Source organism: Lontra canadensis, unplaced genomic scaffold (assembly GCF_010015895.1).
Source record: "Lontra canadensis isolate GAN:19392208 unplaced genomic scaffold, GSC_riverotter_1.0 scaffold4, whole genome shotgun sequence".
Lineage (NCBI taxonomy): Eukaryota > Metazoa > Chordata > Mammalia > Carnivora > Mustelidae > Lontra > Lontra canadensis.
The window spans coordinates 33241785-33267165 of NW_022630998.1; the positions used below are offsets into that span (position 1 = coordinate 33241785).

General features: G+C 36.2%; 1 protein-coding gene across 1 annotated transcript in view; it reads left to right on the forward strand.

Annotated features, from left to right (window-relative positions):
* HOMER1 (homer scaffold protein 1) overlaps positions 1–25381 on the forward strand; it is a 132034-nt gene that overhangs the window by 40853 nt on the left and 65800 nt on the right. The window contains exons 2-4 of the mRNA XM_032847808.1: positions 9557–9713; positions 14693–14824; positions 18389–18481. Of these exons, the coding sequence (XP_032703699.1) occupies positions 9557–9713; positions 14693–14824; positions 18389–18481 (382 nt within the window). The remainder of the gene's footprint in view (positions 1–9556; positions 9714–14692; positions 14825–18388; positions 18482–25381) is intronic.

The following is a 25381-nucleotide window of genomic DNA, read 5'->3' on the forward strand; positions in this document are numbered from 1 at the left end:
TCCTGGGATCGAGCCCCACATTGGGCTCTCTGCTCAGCAGGAAGCCTGCTTCTTCTCTCTCCCTGCCTGCCTCTATGACTACTTGTAATCTCTGTCTGTCAAATAAATAAATAAAATCTTTAAAAAAAAAAAAAGAGGCTATTTTCCTTAGATTTCCTTAATGTACATTTTCAGTTCTATAATTTAGCTTTATTTTGTGGAAATAATCAGAAAGAGTTTAAAGACTGTTTAAAGTCTAATAGAATTGAAAATACAATACAGTACTAACTTTAAATGTAATGAGCTACCAGGAATACCTCTTGATATATTTTTAAACATCCAGTATTTTATCTGAAATGGATAGGGTTTAAAATGGGGAGGAGGAGGGGCCGAGATGATGTCACTTGGCAGTTATTTAATAAATAGCAGGTCAGGTTCTTTGAGCATTGAAAGTGTTGCTAATATATATGTATTGAGTGGGTTCGCTTGCTCTTTACTATGAATTTTGTACTATCTCTTGGTGTTTTAAATGTAGCTACTATAGCTAAGTGCCCAAAGTAAAGAAGTACTATAGTCTCTTTTACTTTTTTTAATTTAAATTTTTATCTTTTAAAAAGATTTTATCAGGGCGCCTGGGTGGCTCAGTGGGTTAAAGCCTCTGCCTTCAGCTCAGATCATGATCCCAGGGTCCTGGGATCAAGCCCCAAATCGGATCTCTGCTAGGCAGGGTGCTTGCTTCCTCCTCTCTCTCTCTCTCTCTCTCTCTCTCTCTGCCTGCCTCTCTGCCTACTTGTGATCTCTGTCAAATAAATAAATAAAATCTTTATAAAAAAAAAAGGATTTTATTTATTTATTTGACACAGAGAGACACAGCGAAAGAGGGAACAGAAGCAGGGAGAGTGGGACAGGGAGAAGCAGGTCTCTCACTAAGCGGGGAGCCAGACTTGGGGCTCCATCCCAGAGCCCTGGGATTATGATCTGAGCTGAAGGCAGATGCTTACTGACTGAGCTACCCAGGCGCCCCCTATAGTCTCTTTTAATAACTAGTCTAATGAAAGGAGTAAGATGGTTAAAAACCACTCTTAAAATGAGGGATGGTAAATAAAGAATATAAACTGTTGTTACTGTTTAAGTATAGTTTTATACTTTAATAGTCTTAAATTCCAAATGGAAAATTTTAATTTGTTTCCTTCAGATATGTCAATTAAATAAAATATTTGATATCGTGAAAGTTTCTGGTACTAAATTGTTGTGATGCAAACAATTTTCTACAAAAAATCTTTAATTTGAATGGCTATTGAACCAGTTAAAAGACCAAGGAACTCAAATTTTTAAAATCATACAATTTAAAAGATCATACAATTCTAAAAATTTCTTGCAGAAAAGATGTTCTGTAGTGGTTAGTGGCACATTTTGATACCTAGGTTATAACAGTGTCACTTTACATTTTGGTTTTGCTAAATAATAACAATTGAAGATTTTTTTTAAATTTTATTTATTTATTTATTTATTTATTTATTTGATGAGAGAGAGAGAGGCAGAGAGAGATGGAATACAAGCTGGGTAATGGGAGAGAGAGAAGCAGGCTTCCCGCTGAGGAGGCACCTTGATGCAGGGTTCGATCCCAGGACCCTGGGATCATGACCTGAGCCAAAGGCAGAGGCTCAACGACAGAGCCACCCAGGCGCCCCAACAGTTGAAGTTTTAAAAAACATGTGCCTGCTATGTTTTTGGTTTATCACTAGATGGAGTTCTTGTAGTACAACTATGTGTTGGGCAGCCATTAGTAGAATAATCCCTACTTCCCTCAAAGCAAGTATGTATTTTTTTTTAAAAGGTAACATTCTACACAGCTACACAATCAGCTGTTAAATATATAACATGGCAATAAAAATACATAATTGGTAGTATGCAGTTATAATCTTTCAGCAGCATCAAAACAGTTATTTTAGTCAATAAGATTTTTCTTAGGTGAGTATGTGGGGAGGTGGAATTCAACTAGTTTCCGATAATCCAGAGGGATTACAATTTATATTATAATTTGTACTGGAGGAAATTCAGGTGCTTGAGTTCCGGCTTGTCTGAAGACATTCTGTACCACCCCACTGGCACTGAAACTAAGTTCTTCATCTATTACATCTCAAGTTCAATGATCATTGGTGTCCATTCACTCCTTCTCTTATCTTTTCCCATGTCCTTTAGGCCTTAAAAGTACTATCCGGGAGTGCCTGGGTGGCTCAGTTGTTAAGCGTCTGCCTTTGCTCAGGTCATGATCCCAGTGTCCTGGGATCAAGCCCCACATCAGGCTTCCTGCCTGGGCGGGGCTCCCTGCCCCTCAGGAAGCCTGCTTCTCCCTCCCCCACTCCCCCTGCTTGTGTTCTTTCTCTCCCTCCCACCCCCCCACACCCCCAAATAAAAAATAAAATCTTTTTTAAAAAAGGTACTTTCCAGCTTCTCAAATTTCAGAAACTAAGCTGACAGTACTATGTTTTTTTTCTTACTTTCTGTGTATTTACTTCTAATGAAGGAGAGTAATTTTACTAGGAAGTGGACATACCTTCAGCACTTAAGTCCTGCAGTTACGCATGTTTGGATTTTTGCTTCTCTCCTCCTTTCTCTTTATTCCTTTTTATGAATAATAGGAATACCTTCATATCATGTACTGTTTAGTCAGTTGAGTTCCAAGCTATTAAAATTTGTCACTTACTCTGTGGTTCTTTAGCAGTCTTCACAAGTGGCCCCTGAAATACCCTTTTCTCAGTGTTAATTTTGATGTGCATGTAGTTTCCTCCACAGTGTCACCTAAAAAAAAGTCTTTTTAGTACCTATGCAAGGTTAAAAAATTAAGTATACTTAAAGGTTTATCTAGACAGCTACTAGTTCCCTGTTTCATTTTTTTCCTTCATCTAGCCCCATCACTAGAGGCAACAGCTTTAAAATTTTCAACTTTTATTTCTCTTGGTGGTAACCTGTCTGTCTCTAATAAGTATTACACTGCTATTTCTTGATTAAAAGCTTTCGATATTAAATTCTTATAGTAGGAAATCAATTGATAGTGAACTTTTGCCATTTTCACATTTGTTCTTCCCACATTTGTTTCACATATGTTCTTCTCAATGCAGTTAGTCTTATGAATTTTATTGATTAGTCTAGAATTTCAAATGAGCCCCCCCCCCCCAATCTAATTGTGTATGCTGTGGGGTTGTGTTATGAAGTTAATGAATGACCAGCATACAGCTAGATAGCCAGGAGTTCTGGAGGACCTTTGGTGGCCTTTTATTGGGAGCAATTTCCTTGTAGGGTTTATTTTTTATGTAAACCTTTAGTTCAGTTATCATTTGTGTAATTTTTAAAATGAAAACCGCCTGGAACAATTAGGAAACTTGTTTTATCCCATAAGAAGCCTGGAGGCTGATTCATTGATTCAGTGACACAATCAAGGAAGCAGATTCTTTGTTTTTCCATCTGCTATTCTTAGCGAACAAGGTCGGCTTTGTTCTCAGGTTAGCTGCCTCACAGTAAGATGACTCCTTCAGGTCCAGTGTCACTGCATACATCCCTTCTTATGTATGAATCTCTTTGTGTGTGTACCCAGAAGCTTCCAGCAAACATTCCCTGGTAATCTCATTGACCTGAATTGCTTCAGAAGTTCATTCCTAAACTGACTTCTGGAAAGAAGAGTGGGATTGCTTTGATTACCCTAGTGAAGTAGTTCATAGTCATGTGGAGGAGGGTTAGAGCCACAAAACAAATCCAGAGTATGTAGGGAGTGAGTGCTGAAGGATAGTTGGTGAATAGTCACCCAACAATGCTTATAAAAGTGTCAGACTCTCAATGAGAAGTGTTATTTACCTTCTTTCTTAAATTTCTACCAGGCTACTTTTATTTTTTTTTAATTTTAAATTAGAAAGGGAATTATTTGAAACTATAATCCTCTTTATATCCCTTTGCTACAATATTTAATTGTACCTATATATATAAAAAGAATATTTGTAAGCTAAACATTAAAAGCAGTCTAGGGAGGGGGCATCTGGGTGGTTCAGTAGGTTAAAGGTGTGACTCGATCTCAGCTCAGGTCATGAATTCAAGCCCTGCATTGGGCTCCAGGCTGTGTGGAGCCTTAAAAAAAAAAAAAAAATTAAGGAATGTATAATTTCTTTTTCTTCCCTTGAGCTTGGTTGTTAATATTGGATGCATACCTTTGTACTTCCTTGGAACATAAATTTATTGAATGATGTTTGAAAAAATACAGATTTCAGTAATAATTTTTAAAGTGTTATCATTGGGTTTTTCTAAATTGAATCTATCCAGATGACAAATGTTAACGTTTTCCCTTTTTTTCTGGATATAGAGCTTATATATATCTTTGGCAAATAGTCTTACTGTTTTGCTTCAGTTTTCATGATCCTTGTTTCTTCCTTATTACGGAGATGCCTAAGTTAAATATAATAAATCTTGATGTCAGTTGTAATGAGTTTGAATGAACCTTGTTTCTAAAACAAAATTCCGATATTACTACATTTTTCTCAGATCATCTTATACTTTCATTCTTCAGTTTTTCACATCCATGTTAAGTTTTGGAGTTGATTACTGCATATAGTACTTTTACTGGGTTTTAGCCCAAGATGAAAAACTTTAGAATTATTCTTATACCAGCTTCTTAGAATTATTTTATGAGCCAACTGGAAAATATTCCAGTAAGCTTTTCTTGTAATAGATCATTTGAATCACTCATTGTCCTGATTACTGATGTAAGAAATGACAGAGTAGATGAATCTCTAGGATTGAAGTGTCTATGTGTGCAGTGCGTGTTATCTGTTTAGTTTTGTTTCTTTAAGCTAGTTTAAAGCATTTCATGCCAAAATCTATTTGCTTTTAAAATTGATTTTTAGATTAATTTCATAGAAGAGTTACTTTGAATGCTATTAACAAACACCTATTTAAGAAATGATACTGTAGTCATTACTAAAAGGGCTTCAATTTTTGTATTGGATTTTTATATTTTCTAGTGACCATTAATAATGTCAGTAAAAGTGACAGAGTACCCAGACCATTGTGGTTATAAATATAAGTCCTATGAGATGTTAATGTGTTACATAGAAAAGAATTCTGGGATCAGGTAATTTTGCCCCATGCTGGATTATGCCAGTTTAAATGGGTTTCTTTACTACAGGACTTAGGATCTTTAATATACTAAGGTGCATTTTAAGTATTTCAGAATGGGACATGATAGTGTTGGTAGAACTTATTTAAACATGGAACATATATTTCTAGGACTGTTTCATAGAATATACTTTGGGAAATAATGGTATTTGATGCAGTTAGTGTTTGTGTGAACTGCTATGAAGGAAGTAGTGTGTCTAACCTTTACTAAAGAATGCTGTCCAGTTTATTAGAAAAAGTATTAACTTTAACACTTGGACCCTGGGGACAATAAGTTTCAAATGCTTTACAGATCCTTTTAAGAAATAAGAGCTTGAAGATTTCAGGTATATGTTTTCTCCTGCTGCTTCTACAGCTCTTCTCTAAAATGATATTTATCCACATGCTTAGTTTTGTTGGAATGTATCTTAGACTAGTGATATGATCTTTTGATGACTGCCCCAAATTTTTACTCCAGCCTGGTTTTCTCTACCACGCTCCAAACTAATGTTTTTAAGTTCTTGTCCTGACAGTTTTATACATGAACCCTTATATGCATCTGTGCTATTCAAAACTGAGCTCATCCTCTCCCATTTCTTCCTCCCCCAATCCCAGACTTGACTTTGTGTTTCCCATCCTGGCTAGTGGCATTATTGACATTTTGGTCTGGATAATTCTTTCTTGTAGGAGACTATTCTGTGCATCGTAGATGTTTAGCAATCCCTGTCTTCTACCCACTATTGCCAATAGCAATCTTCTTCAGTTGTGATGACCAAAAATGTTTCCAGATGTTGTGAAATGTTCCACGGGGGACAAATCACCCCCATCTGAGAAACACTGCCCTACAGCCAATGTGTTACTTAAGTTTACTGATTCTGTTTTCTAAATTTACCTTTAATCCCTCCTCATGTTTTTATCCCACTCCTTAACCTCCATTCCTCTTTATTTCTAATATTTGGGTTTCTTTCATAAGGGTCTGACTAGCCTTCCTGTGTCCCATCTTTTTTCCCTCCCATCCACCCACTTCGGTACTGCCAAATTTATCTTTCTAAAATGCAGAGCTGTTGTCTATTTACAATCTCTCAGTAGTTTCTGGAGGGGACCCTCATGAACTTCATTCTCTCTTTAGCCTCATTCTTCAAAGGCACTCATACTCACAACACACACCAGTGTACTGTGCCTTCTTCCCACCATACCATACTTTGTTTCAAATTTTACCTAGATGTCAGTTTCTCCATGGTAGCTCTCAGTTACTTATTTTCAGAGAATATATCATGGTGGAAAATGTTTTATTTTTTTGATATCTGTCCTCCCTCATTAAATTGAACTTTTCTGGGGCAGGGACCAACTCTCTGTTTTTGGCATATAGTAGATATTCAGAAGTCTGAACCATTTATTAGTATGCCTTGATAGATGTGGTAACTTCCTCATTACTTCTAGGAATCCTGTTCCCTGTGTCAGCAGGGAAATTATTTTCCTAATCTTTTTCATCTAGACTTTGAGAGGCTTTTAGAAGGCAGCTACGCTGACCACTATACCACCAGTGCTTTGATAGGCTTTGACCACAGAAATCTTGAACTATAATTTTAAGAAATCACCTTTTCATCGAAGAAAAACAGTGTACTTAGTTGATATTCAAATTCATAAGGCACACTAGTAAAACATCTACTTTACTCTAAAGATTTTTATTCAGAGAAAATTAAATGGTGTGGATTAAGTGTGCAGATTAATGTAATTGAATTAAAATGGAAAGTATTAGACTCACAACATTGGATTTCCATTGATAAGGATTTGTTAAAAGGCTTGTAAAAAGCAGTATCATTGTCTTAACTTTTAGTGTTTTTTTTTTCTTTTTCTTTCAGTTTTTTTAAAAAAGATTCTATTTATTTATTAGAGATAGAGAGCGCGTGCATGCACATGAGCATGCTTGGAGGGGAAGTGCAGAGGGAGAGGGAGAAACAGGCTCTCCACTGAGCAGGGAGCCCAATGTAGGGCTTAGTCCCCGGGGATCATGACCTGAGCTGAAGGCAGACGCTTAACCGATTGACTACCCAGGTGCTCCTTAACTATTTTAGTTTTTTATAAGATACATATATTGCAATATCTTGCACTATTTAGAAATTTATTCCCTGTCAAAGGGGGGGAGTTGTTAGTAAAGACTAGAGTTCCTACTTCCCTTCCTTCCATGCCTTAATACATACAGTTTTGTGTGATTGGGTTTTCCTGTAAATTGGAACTAGTTATAATCAAGCTGACCAACTACACTTACATCTAGAACTTCAATTAAAAGGTTAAGAAGAGAAACCTCTAGTTTTGCAGGGCTTTTTTGGAAAATAACCCAAGTGTAGCATCAGCCTCAGTAAAAAGGATTGAAGGTGGAGAAACCGTAAATGAATAAGACCTATTCTAAGTACTATTCTGAGTACTCACTAATAAGCTTCTTTAAAAAAATTATAGTCCATCCTCATTATTTGTAGATTCTGTATTTGCAAATCTTTCTACTCAGTAAACATGTATTTGTAACCTAGTCTAAGTACTATTCTGAGACCCATTCCCAATTAGCACCTTGCCAGATTGTTAATAATTATTCATTGGATGAATCTATATATGAGTTAAGCTAGAAATGATGGCTTTCTGCTTCAGTTTTTAGGGAATGGCATTAAATATATGAGTTCCTTCAAAAGAGATTCATTTAATAAGAAAAGCTGTTATGGAGGTTTACCGAAATAAAGCTGGGGAAGAGGCAGGTTACTTACGGGAAAGGTACCTCTCTTCAGACCTGGTCTCCAAGGGCTGAAGCAAATCATAGGCATATGTCACACCCAGCTGATTATTAACCTGAAGAGTCATGTTGCCAAGGACCCAGATTTGCCTTGCCTGTTTTCCAGTTTCTCCCTTTTCCATATTCCCCTTGCTTTATGTTTAAAATTTTAAACATTAAATACTGGTTAAAATTCTCTTTAATACCTTAAACAGCTTTAGGAAAGAAAGATGTGTAATTGAAAGAAATGAGCTTTATTTGGACTTAAAACAAAAAGCCTGGTAAGGGCTTTTCCAGAAGAACTTGTACTCAGAACTTGGACAACTTGCATTATAATGCTTCTGTTGAATACAGATCATTGCATGCTTGTTTTCTAGACTGTAAAATAAACGAATGATATTTTGAACATACGTTTTTCAATAGATTTGTAGATTTTTAAGATCTACTGTGTATCTTTAAGGCCCTACTTAATCTCAATAAAAGATACTGTGGGGGCACCTGGGTGGCTCAGTGGGTTAAGCCTCTGCCTTTGGCTCAGGTCATGATCTCAGGGTTCTGGGATCGAGCCCTGCATCGGGCTCTCTGCTTGATGGTGAGCCTGCTTCCCCCCCGCCCCGCCGTCTGCCTGCTTGTGATCTCTCTCTCTCTCTCTCTGTCAAATAAGTAAATAAATAAAATCTTAAAAAAAAAAAAGATACTGTGGTTGTGAGCTACTTCATTTTCCATATAGTTTTAAATAAAGTAGAGATTATATTGATTGTAAATTTCTCGGTAAGTTATTTACATATTACCAGAATAATGTTTTCGATGGGTAAAAATTTTTAACCTAGTGAGGGTCTAATATAAAATTCTTGTGTTTTAACAGGATGTAGTCCATTCTCATTTGCAGTAATTGTGTCCTCTGAAGGCACCACAAGCACTCAGTTGTCAAATATTGAATGATTGCTTCCAGATGACATATGGGGTTAGGTTCCTACAGGCCTCTGGTCATATTTTCATCAGTCAATACATAGCCTTGTTTTATGTGTGTTTGTGTTTTAAGACACCATATTTAATATGTATTATTGATTCATTACCATTGAACTCATGGCCAACAGCTCTATAATTCATGCCTGAGCAAAGCTCATATAACATATTCTCTCGATACGACAAATCACAGCCTTCTCACACCTAAGAACAGACACAGCACAATGCTTGGGTGTTGTTTTAAACAGAGAAAGCACCAACGAAAAGCACAGTAATGTGAAATACATGGTGCTAAATAAATCACAAAACAACCCTTGTTTACAGTATGAGCGCTGAAACAAGAAAAGCTAAGTGTTTCCTTGATCAGCCTCAGATGGCAACAGGCATGTCAGGTGGTTCGTATCTTTCCATTGCAAAAGACTAAGAAGGTACCTCAGATACTGATTTTGGAGTTACAAATACATTTTAGTGAGTAGGAAGATTTGCGAATACAGAGTCTACAAATAATGAGGATGGATTGTAATTGTTTTAAGGAAGCTTATGATTGAAAACTTAGAATATTCCAGATTTGAAACAGTGTTTCTCTTATTTTGTGGCATTGTGGGAGTTTTGACTTAAGTGGAGTCATCCTCACAGTTTTCGTGTTTTGTTGTCCAGTGGAATAAAATTGTCTGCTCTCAATCTGTCATTTTATTTTTTGCCCAATAGGGAACAACCCATCTTCAGCACTCGAGCTCATGTCTTCCAGATTGACCCAAACACAAAGAAGAACTGGGTACCCACCAGCAAGCACGCAGTTACTGTGTCTTATTTCTATGACAGCACAAGAAATGTGTACAGGATAATCAGTTTAGATGGCTCAAAGGTAAGTTACATTTGCTTTAAATAATCTTGCTGTTCTATGCAGTAGAGCATTTTCTGTTTCATTTAGAGGATTTTTGTCTTTATTAAAATACAATATTTCCTTTTGAGTTTTAAAGACTTTAAAAAACCAAAGTTGATCATTTTTAAGGTAGAAACATTTTTTTGTCTACTAAGTTACTTGGATTGACCACCATATTCTGATTTACATACCAAAATATTCTACACATTTTAAGTTTGTTTTTTTGATAAATATTAATTGCATATCTATTACATGTCAGGCATTATGTGAGGTGCTATAAATTGAATAGCAAACAGAATGGACACACTTTCTGCTCTTTTGGCGCATACAGTCTGGTGAGGAACTAGAATTCTTTTCAGATACACTTCTGTAGATCAGTAGGCAATTCACAATCTCTAAATGGTTTGAAGTCTGGTCACTGCCACCATTAAAGCTAACATCCCTTATTCTGAAGAGAAGTATATGGACCAGACCTAAGTTTTTATTTTTAGGAGAGGCAGATGGTATCATGTTTAAGAACATAGGCTGCTGGGTTTCATATCTCACCTCTACCATCTACTAAGTGTTTGATTTGGGGCAAATTATTTCTCTGAGCCTCATTGTTCTCACCTCAGTTGTGTTAGTAAGGTTTAAATGAGTTAATATCTTCAGAGTGCTTTGATCTGTGTCTTGTAGTTAGTATGCCTTTCTTTCAAAGGGGGGAAATTCCTTTTTTTCCTCAGTGAATTTTGAATAGCACAGAAAGACACAGAAATACCAGACATCAGATTCTAGATATAGTGTATGTAGAAAGATGAGGGCTCCATTCTTTTCCTTTAAGCTTTTTTGAAGCCATGAGACCTTTCACCTCCCAGGAATTATAACAGTTCAGTGTTAGGTTTAAGAGCACAGACTGTGGAGGGGGGTGGAAAGCACAGACTGTGAGACACAGACTGTCTGGTTTGAATTTTTACTCTACTGCTGACTAGCCATGTGACTAGAACAAGATACTTAATGTCTTCACACCTCCATTTCCTCGTCTGTAAAAAGGAACTAATAAAAATACCTACATCATTACACCACAGGATTGTTTAAGGATTAAATAAATAAACTTGGGCAAAAGCACTAAAAGGGTGCATAGTAATCAGTATGCAAAAACTGACTCTTTTTGTTATTATTACTATTTTTAAGCTATTGGTTATGTATCGTCTAGTAGTTTTGGGGAACAAAAGATAATTTGATGTTCAACTTTGAGTTCAGTTTTTCATGCGCTTACTCATTATCTCCTTAACTAGATGACAGAACTCCAAGGGCTGTTTGCACCTTATTTGTACTTAAGTGACTAATGTGTATTTTTTAGAATAATTGATTCTCAGGGCACCTGGGTGGCTCAGTTGGTTGAGCGGCCAACTCTTGATTTTGGCTCAGGTCAAGATCTCATGGGTCCCGGGATTGAGCCTTGCAGCGGGCTCCCTGCTCTGTGGGGAGTGTGTTTGAGGATTCTCTTCCTCCGCCTCTGCTGCTCACCCCACTTTCTCTATCTCTATCTTTCTCTCTCAAATAAATAAATCTTTTAAAAAATTGATTCTCTTTCATTTTTACTTGGAGGGTTTAAAGACTTGAGAAATATTAATAGTTAATTTCTGTAAAAATTTTTTAAGATTTATTTACTTATTTGAGAGAGAGAAAGAGCATGAGGGGGATGGGCAGAGGCAGATGGAGAAGCAGGCTCCCCACTGAGTAGGGAGCCTGATGCAGGACTTGATCCCAGGACCGTGGGATCATGACCTGAGTCAAAGGCAGACCCTTAACTGACTGCACCCAAGTGCCCCTATAAAACTTCTTTAATGAAGAAGAATTCCGTCATGTTTTTTAACTGTTGAATGAGATCATCTGATTTTAATTGTTATGATCTCAGACACTAGAATAATAATTTATTTCTTTTCCCTGAGTAGAACTTTCAGTTCTCTACAATCTGTGTTTACCTCTTGGCCCAAACCACAGAAAAGACATCGTTTTATTAGACGGGAGACTTAAATGGAATAAATTCAACTGAAGAATTCCCTTGTCCCATGTGATTAAGTAACTCTCATGTGTTCTTCGTTTTCAAGCAAAAGAAACTATTGCTGCTGGCATTTCCGTTTTTGAATATACTTTGCAGCTTGTAATCATTAGACTCTTAAATAACTCTTGTGGACAGGTTTTTGTTTTGTTTATTTTAACAAAATCTACCCTCTGTGGCACTTAGGCTTTCTCGTTACTTTTTTAAAACTGATGCTGGTAGCTACTGCAGTCCCTGCTGGAGTAGTTGTTTTTTGATAAGCAGTAGTGGTTTACTTGTGGTTTCAGTGTTTTTCTGCCCCCACCCCCACTTCTATTTCTGTACTGCATGATGAGTTGGACAGCCCTTAGGTGCCCCTGATTAGAAAATGTCTATTTGTTCTCATTTAGTGCCCTTACTGTGCATGTAACATTTGCTTAAAGGTTTTCTAATCAAGCTGCGGAGACATCAGCATGGCTGAGGGCCAGAATAAGGGCCCTCCATGATCTGTAATGACACAGCATTTTTACCTCTTTTCCTTGAAAAGACAGGAACTCTGGGATTGAGAGACAAATTTATTTTAAAGAACTAAGATTTTTCTTCTGAGTGGATTCATATTCAAACAGTTCAAAGCATTCTAGTCAAAGAATTCTAATGAATAATTTTTTTAAAGGGTGGGGTCATCTATCATTTTAAAGTTTTTCTGCAGTGATTAAAGAATCTCTGTACAAGTAATCCCAGGACAAGTGGAGGTGAGAGGTTCAAAATGTGGGTGAAAATGGAACTCTTAAAAGCATAAGGAAGTTCACTTGACATAGCTAAAACGGAAATCTATGACAGTAGCAGCTGGGTTTTATAGGCATCTGTTTTCTTCCATGCCTGTAGAAACCTCTCGCTACCTCACATATTGAGAGTTACTGGGATCACATGTAAAATGCCTTTCTGTCTTTGAAAACACTCCAATTCCAGCTCAAAAACACCCTCATCAGGGAACACTTGAGGACCACCAAATCTAATATAGTCCCTGCCAGTCTTTGCCTTTGAGGCTCTCCGACTCTATCACATGCTGTTCTTGGGGGCTTCACAGCACTTAACCACTCAGAAATTAAATTAGTAAGCTACTTATTTATTTGTTCATTGACCAGCTCTTCTTGCCTTAGACTGTAATCCACCTTTAAACGTGGCAGCTATTTGTTATATTTCAAGTTTCTAGGATTGTGCTAGGCATTTAATAGGTACTCAGTTTAAAAAGCTGACCAAAAGCTAACCAAATGATTCCATAACCAAATTCCTTACCTTTTGTTATTCCATTTCTTACCATTTGTTAATATATTCTTTTCCATTTAGTCTTTCATTTCATGACACCCTGCAAGTTAGAGCACTTATTAGCCACATTTCACATAGTCCTAAAATGACACGCTAGGAAAAGGAGCTTTTGAACTGAAGAGAAAGGAGGTATGAGTATATAAATTTTGTCAGAGGTAAAAATGCTTAATCAAGGGTAAGGGCTCTCATAGAACAGCAGCTAACACATCTGCTGTTTGTGACAGAAAGCAAGGGACCACTCTTTCTTTCACTGTCTTCTTTAGTAGGACAAGGGTCATACATTCATGACTGCAACTTCATCAGTATGTGCATAGCTCATGAATATTTATATTCATATTGTTCACGTGGTCTGTAGCTTTAGCTTTGTTCTAAAAATGCTTGATTTTCATTCTACACTTAGTAGTTCACCAAAGGACTGCTTATGAATTTGGTAACTTTATTATTATTACTGGAATCTCTTTGTAATCTTGGTTTTGGAGGGCATTCAACTAAACTAAGACTGGTTCTGTACTTTTGCAATTCTGGCAGAGGGAATATACTTCAGTTAGTATGTTACAATAATAGTTGGAATTTATTATAGAGATCACCAAAATTAATATTTAATAACACACTAAAATACTAGTTTTCTAGGAAACTATGTGTTCAACAAAAATGATAGTGATTCTCTGTCTCATGAATATCTACCACTTTATGAGAAGTAAAGTATATATTTAGGGGTTTGTTTTTCCCTTGAGTAAAGGAAAAAGTACTAAATGATTGAAAGTCTTTACTGTGTCATAATATATTTAAATAAGTCAGCTTTAAGAAAACTTTTGATTATGGATTTTAGAAAATTAGCATACAAATAGAAAATTTGTTTTGTTGATGTATTCATTTTTGAAAGATTCTTTGAAGGGTAGGGCCCTACTTTTAAAGAAACAACTATATTAAAGCCTACGTGCTTCCAGGAACTATTACTCAGATAGTTGGCCCCCCAGGCCCCCCTGTCACAGGGAACATGGAGCCTTGGTGTATTTCTTTTTTTTAATGAATCAATAGCAGCGTTAATAGATACTGATCCTATATGTTCAAAGGAAAGAAACTGACGACGCTAAAAATTCTGTAAAATTTTTTGCATCATCGGAAAACTTATTTTGATTATAAAGTGTTGAAACTTTTGGTAGAGTACCCTCATATTTATAGTTCAATTAGTTACCATATTTCTACACTGTCACTTATAATGTTAAAAACTTTCTAGGGTGCTGGGGTGGCTCAAGTCATTTAAGCATCTGCCTTCAACTCAGGTCATAATCCCAAGGTCCTGGGATTGAGTTCTCCATCAGGTTCCCTAATTGGCTGGCGGAGAGTCTGCTTCTCCCTTGGGCCCCCTCCCTACCTCTCCCTCTCTCCCTGTCTACTCTCTCTCTCTCTCCCTCTCTCTCTCTCTCTCTCTCTCTGGCAAAATTAATTAATTAATTTTAAAAGATTTATTTAAAAAAAACTATTGCTATAGCTATCTTGGTATATTTAATGTTGTGACTCATTGGAAATCCTAAGTTTTTATGGAACTAAATCATCCTGTGTTTAAATTTTTGCTAGTTTTTGGCTAGTTACTCATACTTGTTTTATTTTTCAGGCAATAATTAATAGCACCATCACCCCAAACATGACATTTACTAAAACATCTCAGAAGTTTGGCCAGTGGGCCGATAGCCGGGCAAACACTGTTTATGGACTGGGATTCTCCTCTGAGCACCATCTTTCAAAAGTAAGTTAACTCATAAAATCAGGTGGAAATCTTCAAGTTGGATGTCTTACATATTTAATAGCAAATTGAAAATATAAAATATAGGAGAAATTTGTTTAATATTCTCAGAATATCTGTAGTGACTTTAAAGCAAGAAGTGAGAGATCATTGGATTCCACTGTCAATTGGAAAATTAATTGTACACTTAAACACGGTCACCATTGACAGAGAGGTATTTATGTGGTAAATGGTCTGTGCGACATTTAACAGGGAAGTTAGGGATTATCAGTTCAGAATGGACTTTACTCAGGGATTAGCACCCTTAGTGGACATGGTCTGCAAGCAGGTGAATACCAAACTCTTCTGAACTATGGAAATTTTTAAGCTGATAGTGATAAAGATTTCAGCTTTTTGACATGATAGTAGGCATGTTTAAATTACTTTGTTTAGGAAAAATGGTACTTTATCTGGGTGAGAATTACTCCCAACTCTCTGATATAGTGCAGTATGAGACCTAACAAACACATGAAGAATTCTTGGAACATAATGACCAAGTGAATTACTGTGGCCAGAGGCTGGTAAAATACAGAACATCAACAGGCTGATAAATATTGCAGGTAAAGCCTTTATCCTGCTTATGAGCAGTAGCATGCAGTGTTCATACCACCAGTGTCTTGAAATCTTGTGGGTGTCACACAGAAAGTATGTAAGGAAAAGGAAACTGTCCCAGGATTAGAAGATGATCAAGGTGATGAGAATTACTCACTTTTGTGCTCTCCGGACCCAAAGATTTATGCTTTAAACTTCTCTCTTTCAAGCCTTTCATAAAAGGATAACACTGCATTTGGCACATTTTACATAGAATTTGGTATACACAGGATCTGGTCCCTTTTGGGGACTGCAGTTGTTCAAGTTCAGGGTCATCAGGCTCTGGAAGATACACACAGTTCATGTTTACATTAAATAGTAAGCTATTCATTATAGAAATCATTCAGATTCTTACATGAGTTCTTTTAAAAACCATGTTCCTTTTTTGTATTTATTGACTCAAGCATATAGTTAGCTTAGTAATTAATCTTTGTTTCCATTTGTTTTGGTTGTAGACATTCCTTAACCCTGGTGTTTTCAAATGTTTTTGTTATCTTTTTGATTATAAATTATAGTTTAGAGACCACTTTTAAGGATATTTTAACTTTTGCCTTCATGATTCTAAGTCCATCCCTAATAGGATGATTAAAAACAGGTGTTATCTGATTTGGTTTCTGTAACACCCATTGTATTCTCTAAATACATTTTCTTGAGCTGTAGTAAAGGTAAGAGATTCAAAGTCTTTTCAGTGTAACAAGGACACAGGCATCCAGCTGAACATTGCCGCTCTGTAAAAAATCCCCTTAGGAAATTACACATTTATTCTAATACTTTTACCATTACTCAGGTGGAAGCTTTTTGGAACTTTCTTTTGGAATTGTCAAAGTCTATAGCCAAAAAAAGTTAAAACTATGATTAGCTTACAGTTGCTAAACTTCCTAACAACACAGGAGCTAAATTGTGGATTAATTTCTCAAACTTGGATAAAATGATTTTAGAGTCTAAGTAATTTGGGCTACAAATTAAGTTATTGTCACATCTTTGAGGTATATTGGTCAGCTAGCTAATGTGGTAAAGTAATAGTTTATTAAATCCTGTCAATTATACCGTATTCTTTCATTTGATCTTTTTTCTGGGCGTGGTTTTTCTATTTTAAGAATTGTATTTTTCCTCTTTAAAGTTAACATATACTTTTGACCAGCTTTACTGGTAGTGATTCCTGGTATTGTGAAGGAGGATTGACATTAGCTCTTGAAATCTAGTTTATTTATTCACTATACTTGTCTTCAAGGGTTTATATGATCAGTCTCTTCAGAATGTTTTCGTTGAAAGATGACAAAATCATGATTTATTTTCCAAGCTACGTTAGAGACCAGTATTACTGCGTTGTAGACAATGGGCGACCCCAAGGAGTTTATAATTTTTCACATAAATGAAGCAAGCATGTAATTAGTCTGGCTTATTTTATCATTAAGAACTGCAAATGAATCAAAGCATTATAAGGGTTTTGAGTAAGTTCTGAAGGCAATTCTAGACAAAGGTCTCTCAAAATAAGGGACAGTAGCAGCATTGAGAGAAATATTTGGTGTCCTAGGCTGATGTATGAGGAAAATTGCAACTATGCTTGGATTATTAGAGAGCTTACTAAGTTGTATTTTGTTACCATGGAAACCCGAGTTGATAAAAACTAGCAATAGTGTGAGCCTTTATGAAGTTTGAAAGGATTTTAAACATTAACTACTTTGGAATACTTGATGAGTGTAAGAAAAACTTCAAATTACATGAAGACTAATAATGGTTTTGTTTTTATTTCATTTACACCAGTGTGAATGAGACCTTTTTACCTTTATGTTCAGATTAATTGCACAGAGTATCTCCTCACTTTGAAAAGGAGAAGCATACTAATATAGATTCAGTTCCCTGATTTACAAGTTCTAGGTGGTGGGGACAAGTTTGAGAAGGAAAGCTGTAATGACAATTTTAATTTTGACCTTCCTCTAAGTCCCCAGCACAGGCCAGAATATCATGACCTCTCCTTCCAAAGTTTTCTTTCCCAAAAGAGAAATGAAATCAGGGTTGGCTTATGGGGATTTGAGGAGGGAACTATAATTTCAGATTTTTATTACCAATTCTAGCAGGTGTTTTAAGTTATGTGAGATTTTTTATTTTTTTAATTTGGTTATTCTGTAGCCTTAACTTACTCCTTCTGAGAATAGTGGTAGACCAGTTTCTGCTTCCAAAACCAAAATAGATACTCTTTGTGGCCCTGACATTTCTAGATTACTATGAGTTCATAAGAATTAGCATTTCATGTACTGTAGTTGTTTTGGGTTTTTTTTTTTTGTTTATTCTTTTTGTTTTTTGCTGTTCTTTCCAACGTTAAAGACCTTTATGGAATCATGTTGTTCCTCTCTGCCACAGTACATTAGCTGTTTAGGAACCTTTGGAGAAGAAGTTTTAGTAATGTCATTTAATGATAATATTATATGTTGCTATTTGTATTGTTGAAAATAAAATGCCTTACATAATACAGGAGTTTATATTCTAGTAAAAGTTAAAAGCCAAGCTCTCAATACTGAGATGTTTATGAGTAAATACCTAAAAGATTCAGTTTTCTCCATTATAAGCCAAGTATATTAATCCTTCCTGATTCCACTCATATCCTATAGTCTGCCCCTTGGTCTTAATAAAGTATATCTGAACAACCAAGAAAGGACATAGGTAAGCTTGCTGATACCCAGTTCTAACTTAATTACATTGTGATGTTTTTCGATGCAGTAAGTCCGAGTAGTAGATAGTGTGATAGTGTACAAACAAGTGTTTGGTATTAGCTTTCTTTAACCTTCATTTTCATATTGCACTTGTAATTGATTTGGGGGCTAGGTTGCTTGTGTAAGAGTCAGTAATTCAGAAAATGAAAGAAAACCAAGGTAAAAGTGGGCATTGAGACCTATATTTATTTTATTTGGTTAATGTATATAGTCTTTATACGTTCAGTTTGCAGAAAAGTTTCAGGAATTTAAAGAAGCTGCTCGACTAGCAAAGGAGAAATCACAGGAAAAGATGGAACTTACCAGTACACCTTCACAGGTGGGTATTTAATTTCTGTTCTTATTTTTGAGCCTTGTTCATTTCAGATGGTATCCTTTGTGCCAGGGTTAAATTTAGGAAGATAATGGCAAAATTAAAGTGGTTTCCAAGGTGGACATAGAAATGCACCCTTCAGTTAATCTATACTAGTGGAGAAAGGTTTCTTTCCTATATGCCAAGGTCTGCAAGAATCTGGGGGGAAATCTGTTCAGTAATTACAACTTAGCTTATTTGATGTGCCTACAACTTAAAAACAATCATATGTAAGAGCATAGATTGGCCTATTTTGTATTCTGTAATGGTCAGTCACAAGAGGAGACAGAGGAGAGGCTCAGGGAAATAAGAGTTTATTATACTCACAGGTTCTAGTAACAGGAGGCATACATAGCACACATCTGAGGGCCACTTAGAGAAGCTCATGGTGGTCAGGAGGCAGAATGCAGGAGTATAGGAAATGCTGAGGCTAAAGCTGTATTCAGGTTTCCTCAGGAATGGCAGAGCAGGGTAGACAGTTTAGAATTTGGCTGGTTGAATGATTTCTGTAGCCTCTAAACTCATAAGGGTAGTCCCTTGTTTCCTGGTAGCTGGCCCTGGGATGACAAAGGCAGAAGAATATTGCATCCTGGGGTGCAGTGGGTCAGATGAGGGAGGTACAGGTCTAGATTGGTTAGTTTGCATATCAAAGGCATTTTCCTATTCACCCCCTTCTAAGAATTGGGTAGCCGGGAAGTTTTTATTTTTTTAAGATGTCAAAACATCAAATATATGGGAAAAAAATAGTAGTCTGTTATACTTGATTTTAAGTATACTTAAATCTGACAGTTGGAACAGCTTTCTTTACACTTAACACCAAGACCCAAATGTTATAGATTTCATACACATACTGCTTTTTCCTTTAACAATTGACTAAATAACTGTGACTTGCCCATCATAATCTTTCTTTAGTTGGAAATTAGATCTCTAAGTAAAGTTCAATAAATACTTATATTTCAGTGCTTTTACAAAGGTTTTAATACACATTGTATGATTCTGCTTTTTAATAGGCTTTTCTAAAAATTTTTATTTCAGTTTGAGTCTTAAGGACAGGGTTCAGCTTTGTGCTGGGTTCTCTATAGCATTTGAAGTGTGCTGCAGGCTTATATGAAAAGGAGGAATCAGGTATTACAAATGTTTCTCTGGAATGACAGTATAGTAGCAGAGTTCCATAACAGTACTTGAGAAAGTGAACAGGAATTGCCTGGGAATTTAGTGACAAGCCATTTTTGAACACTGTTTGCTCTTTACCTTCCTCCTCACCTGTGGCACCCATCTCTATTTGGTAACCCCTCCTGGTATACAGAGTTTTGGGGGTTTTTTCTGGTTTTGTTTTTTTAAAGGAAAGGAGAGCTCTGTTAAATATGTGTAAAGTATGTATTTCCTCATAGACTAAAGGTATACTCTGGATCGAAGCCAAATCTCCATTACGCTTCCTCCACACTTGAAGTGACCCGGAATAACATGATCATTTTTGAAACTTCCCTTGACGCTATCTAAGTGCTATAGTAGCGTGGTGATACTTTTCATAAAAACATATGTAAAATTTAGTACCAGTGCATGTTTGGACCGCTCATTCTTCAGGTGAATGAGTCCAGCGTTTTAAGAGGATGTTGTAGCACATGCTATAGAGAATATGGAAAGGACTCTGATAAAATTACAATGGATCGCATTTGTCCATTGTACTTAGTTCCTGTTTCTCTGATCATAACTTGTTTTTGTTTAATTAACTGTGAACATGTCGCCGGTAAGATCCCTGCTCCTCTTTGGTGGAAGGGATGTCTTTAAGTCTTGACTTTCATCAAAAGAATATATCCAAGATGTTTATATATGGAAAATACTGTTAAATATAAGGAATAAAAAAATATCCTAAGTTCAGCAGTATCTGAGAGCCAAAATATACTGACCCTAAGGTATCTTTTCAAAGCATTGAAGTCTGAATGCTAATTTAATGTACAGAAGCCAAGAGTAATAGTTAAAAAATACATTTATTTTCATTTGTTTCCTCCCCTTCCCCTTTTGTGACAGTTCCTTACAGATGTCATTAATATTTCTGTTTCAGTTTGTAATGTATGACTGCTGACCACTCTGATTGTACTCTGCTAGAGAGCAGAGCTTGATTCTCCTTGGTTTAACCCAATCTGCTAAATTAACCCTCTGCCTGAAGTATAGCGTATTACTAAGGAATTCAGCAAGGGCATCAAGAGGTTTAATAGAATAATTGATACCAGTAGGCATTCAGTCAGTCATAGCTTTTGTTTTTATTTAGGAGGGTAACAGACCGGTTAAGAGTATGGGTTTTCAAACAGACTTAGATATAAATTATTTTTTATCACTATTTGGTCTTGGGGAAATGGCTTAACCAACTCTCTTTATACATCTGTACTGTGGGGATTACATTACTTAGGCTATGGGATTGTTGGAGGAAGTAAGAATGATAATGACGATGTCCTACAACAGTGGCACTAATATAGGCTTTAGAGCCTGGTTTTGAATATGGGCTGTAACTCTTACTAGTTCTTTTTGTTTTGTTTCATTTTTAATTTAAGCAAGATACCATTTTTTAAGAAAAATTTATAAGAGAATAAGAACAGTGTCTCCTGAAACTAATATAACACTCTATGTTAGCTATACTGGAATTAAAATAAATTTTTAAAAAGTAGTATCTCCTTTATAGTGTTATTGTGAGAATTAAATGAGGATTATAAAGTGCTTAGCGTAGAGTAAATCGTCAATGTTAACAACTGTTGTTGGTGTTGTGGTTGTGCTGCTGAAGATGATGATGTGAAGCCTTGACATAGTGTCTGGCACATCATCGTTACTTAGAAAGATAAAGGTGTCTTAACTGAGTAAAACCTGCATCAGAGTACCCTCGAAAACTTGTTAAAATACAAATGCTGGGTCCCACTCGTGGCATTTCTGATTTAGTAGGCCTGAGTTTGGTCTTAAGAATTTGCATTACTGGCAGGGTTCCGGGAGATGCTGATGCTTGATCTGGGGATCCCACTTTGAGAAGTAGTGCTGTAGACAAACTGTTCACGTCCCTAAAAGCATGTGATGAAGAGAGTCTGGCATTGAGGGCCAAGTTAGCCACTTCCTCATTCTTAAACTCTTGAGCTAAGATTGTACTCTTGATAAAATGCATGGTCATGTCAGATAGTCTTTATTTTGTCTTGATCAAGATAACATTCTCTAGGAATAAGTTGAATCGTGTATTAGTTGTTACTTTGTTCCATGTTCTTCTTTAATTAATACACATTAACTTAGAACTTTTTCTCTGTTGGAGATCTTATATTCTTGTGTTTCCATGGGAATCTTTTAAATAGTCAACTTGATACAGAACCAAGAGTGATGATTGGCTTTAAATATGAAGTTTCTTACCGAGTGCAAAGGGAAAAAATACTGTATTTGACTTAAGTGCTTTCCTCAGAATGCACATTGAAGAAAAAGGGGCTAGATAATCAAACAGATATAATGCAATTTTTTCTTCATTGGAGTTTAGAAAAAAATAAGTTTTAGTCATTTGACTAAGACTTCTAAGTTGAATGAAGTATATACTCCAATAGTTGTTTGTAGTCAAACACAAGTTATCGATTTTTTCTCCATATAAACTGGATATATTGTAGCTCTCTTAATCTATATTTAGGCTAGTTTTTTTCTAAAGATTTTTAAAAATTTGCTTTATAGGAAAAGTAAAACGTGTGTGTATTCAAAGGAACAAAGCCTCTTTAGCTTTGTTATAAATACCATAATTTTTTAATGTCCAAATTAAAGAGAAATTGCATTTATTCAAATGAGGCACTGCTTTATTTTAACTGATTGTTAGTTTCTCTGTGACTAGCTGTTTGATCTTAGGCAAATGAGTTGACTTGCCTGGGTGTAGTAGGACTTAAATCTGTAAGGTCAGAATTTTGAACTATATCATCTCTTTGGACATTTCAAGTTTAATCTTTAAATGTTTTAGATTTTCTATACCAAGGGTGTCACTTGATATAAATGGATTTTTTTGAAAGGTGGTCCGCATTAGCTAAGTGTTACTACCTTGAACTATATTAGTTATATATCTAACCCACTAATATACCATTAGAATTAGTGAATGCCTATAAATTAATGTGATACTTTCTTAGTATCACATAACAAATGTGGCTTTACTAAACCAGATACCTCAAAACAACTTTTACAATCTCAGGAAAGGTTTACTAGAATTCTCTGGATATTATTGTTTGCTGTCCAAAGTAAGGACAGTGGACTTAAGACGCTCTAATCCTGTTAGTTGTCCCAGTGGAGTGTTTATCCATTTCTCTATTGGATATACCTACTAGATGCTGGCAGTGAGAATAGAGAGGAGAGACTAGACCTAACAGTGGTGAAATTGACTGAACTTGGAAGAAATACAGGAGTTGAAGGATTGGTGAGGGAGGCTGGTAAAGGAGGAGCAAGATGTTTTTGAGAATTCTTTTTTTTTTTTTAAGATTTTATTTATTTATTTGACAGAGACACAGTGAGAGAGGAAACATAAGCAGGGGCAGAGGGAGAAGCAGGCTTCCCACCGAGCAGGGAGCCCGATGTGGGGCTCCATCCCAGAACCCTGGGATCATGACCTGAGCTGAAGGCAGACACTTAACGACTGAGCCAACTAGACGCCCCTGTTTTTGAAACTTCTATTGTTGGTTTGTAGTATGAACTTCAGGAGAGGATTTCCACTTCAGATACTGAATTTATATCCTAATGAAGCAGGGGGATATGTCCTGTAGATAGTTGGAAATTATGAATCGGAGGTAAGTCTCAAGAGTCATCAATAAATGAGTAGTAGTTAAAGTTATAGGAGAGAATGATATCATCCAGAAAGAAAATAGAATGGGAAGAGAGGGGAAGACAGGGTCAGAAATTGTCACTTGGAAATTGTCACTTAAATTTGAGGAAGATATAGGGAAAGACACGGTAAAATGGTAGGAAATGAAGCAGCAGCAAATGTTAGCACAGAAATCAAGAGAAGAGCTTTATAAATTGGAGGCAGTGATGTGGCAGTGTTGGGGGGGGGCTTCCAAAGGATGAGATTTAAGAGGACTTCAAACCTAACAAACTGAAGTGCACTGGTAGTTACAGGTAGATTGTTGGTAAAGAAGAGCAATGTGAATTAGTTTCTAGAATGAAAGGAAGTAGAGTTAGTGACTTTGGGCTATCCTTGAGACAGAAATGTTTGGTAGTGAGAATATGGTCACAAATATTATTTTCTTTTGCGTGAGGAGAATAAGAGTTTAACATGGTAATCTCAGGAGGATGTGATGCTAAGAATATATTTTTTTCATAGAATGTGTGTGTGGGAGTGATTTGCAAAAGATTTTAAACGTAAGGAATGAGTAAAGGAGAACGAGAAGAATAGAAGGAAGGGAGTCATTGATGGAACATTATGCAAAAGAAGGTAATATTGTGAGGGAGGAGGATGGAAACAAATGAGCTACTTCTTTATCTGAGACAGGAGGGAAGGATAAAAATATATTCAGATACAGATAGGAGGAAGCCTGAGGAAGTCCTTGCCAGTTTATTTCTCTTTTCTCTGAAGGAAGACTTAGGTCATTTACTGAGAGGAAAAAACAGCTGAAGAGAGAGAGGGTTTGAACACAGATTTGGAACAGCTGTTAGGTAAAGTAAAAAAAGAAGAGTCAAGTGGGAGTAGTAAGTAAAATTAAAGATTACTCGGCAGAGCTCAGAATTACTTTCATGACGCTAGTCAGCCTGTTTAACAGTGTTTTCTCTCATTGCACTTGGTAGCTTGGGCACATAAGAATATGGAATGATGGTTCAGTTGATAGGAATTAGAAATTGGCAAAATGGTTGTGGAAGGCAGGCCCCAAGTGCTAATTAGAATATAATTAAGGTGACTGGCTTTCTGCTATAGACTGACCATGGAGAGGAATAAAGCCAGATCCCACTTGACAAAGTCACAGAATGGCAGAGGGCCAAGAGATACCAGGTTGGAAAGCAAGTGGGAAGGGTATGGGTTAGGTTGAGAGGATAGGAGGATGTACAACACCTCTTACCTGTTGGAATCAAAACTAGTGGTTGATGAGTTAATCAAGAAAGTCAGTTAATGGAAAGGAGTCTTTAAAGAATCAGTTTATAAATTAAAATTCAATAATACTATGTTTTATGTATTCACCATTATTTTTATTTAAAGCTGAAACTTTCTCTTTGAATATGAATCTGTTGATTGGAATTCATGTTCTCTTTCTTAAATAAATCATATTAATTGTCTACAATTTCCTGTTTCTCTTTTCCTTTAAGTAGAGCTAACCCTAGTCACTTGCAAAGACAGCTGAGTGTGACGGTAGATTTTTCCTGTTATGTTTCTGTTAGTTGTAGATTTTATTTTCTAGCCATTTACTTTTTAGTTGTTTCAAAGCATGTGGTCTGGTTTTCATCAAAATAACCACTCTAGCTTTGCATTCAGACTTTATTAGTTTGCGTAATATTTAATTCAGCTATATAATTCTATAAATACAATTGGCATAAATGTGCTTGGGACAGATACAGCTGATTCTTGGTAAGCATTTCATGTAGCTGGTACAAAAATATGCAGAATAGAGGTTAACCCACTAGCACTGTGCCTCAGTCAAGTCAGTACACTTCACACAGGGAAGGAAGAGCAGGAGTTAATCTAGAGTCACATTACAAAGAATTTCTGTGGTTGTCAGAAAGTGAGATTTCACAAGTGGTGACCGGGTATGGGGAATGGCTTATAGCAGTAGTAGATATTTAATCTCAGCCTCACCTTCCTTTTTATGTATCCTTTTGTTCTTCTTGCCTGTGTCTCTTCCCTGGCATTTCTTTCAATATCCACAGCCATAGGAACTCAAAATCATAAGG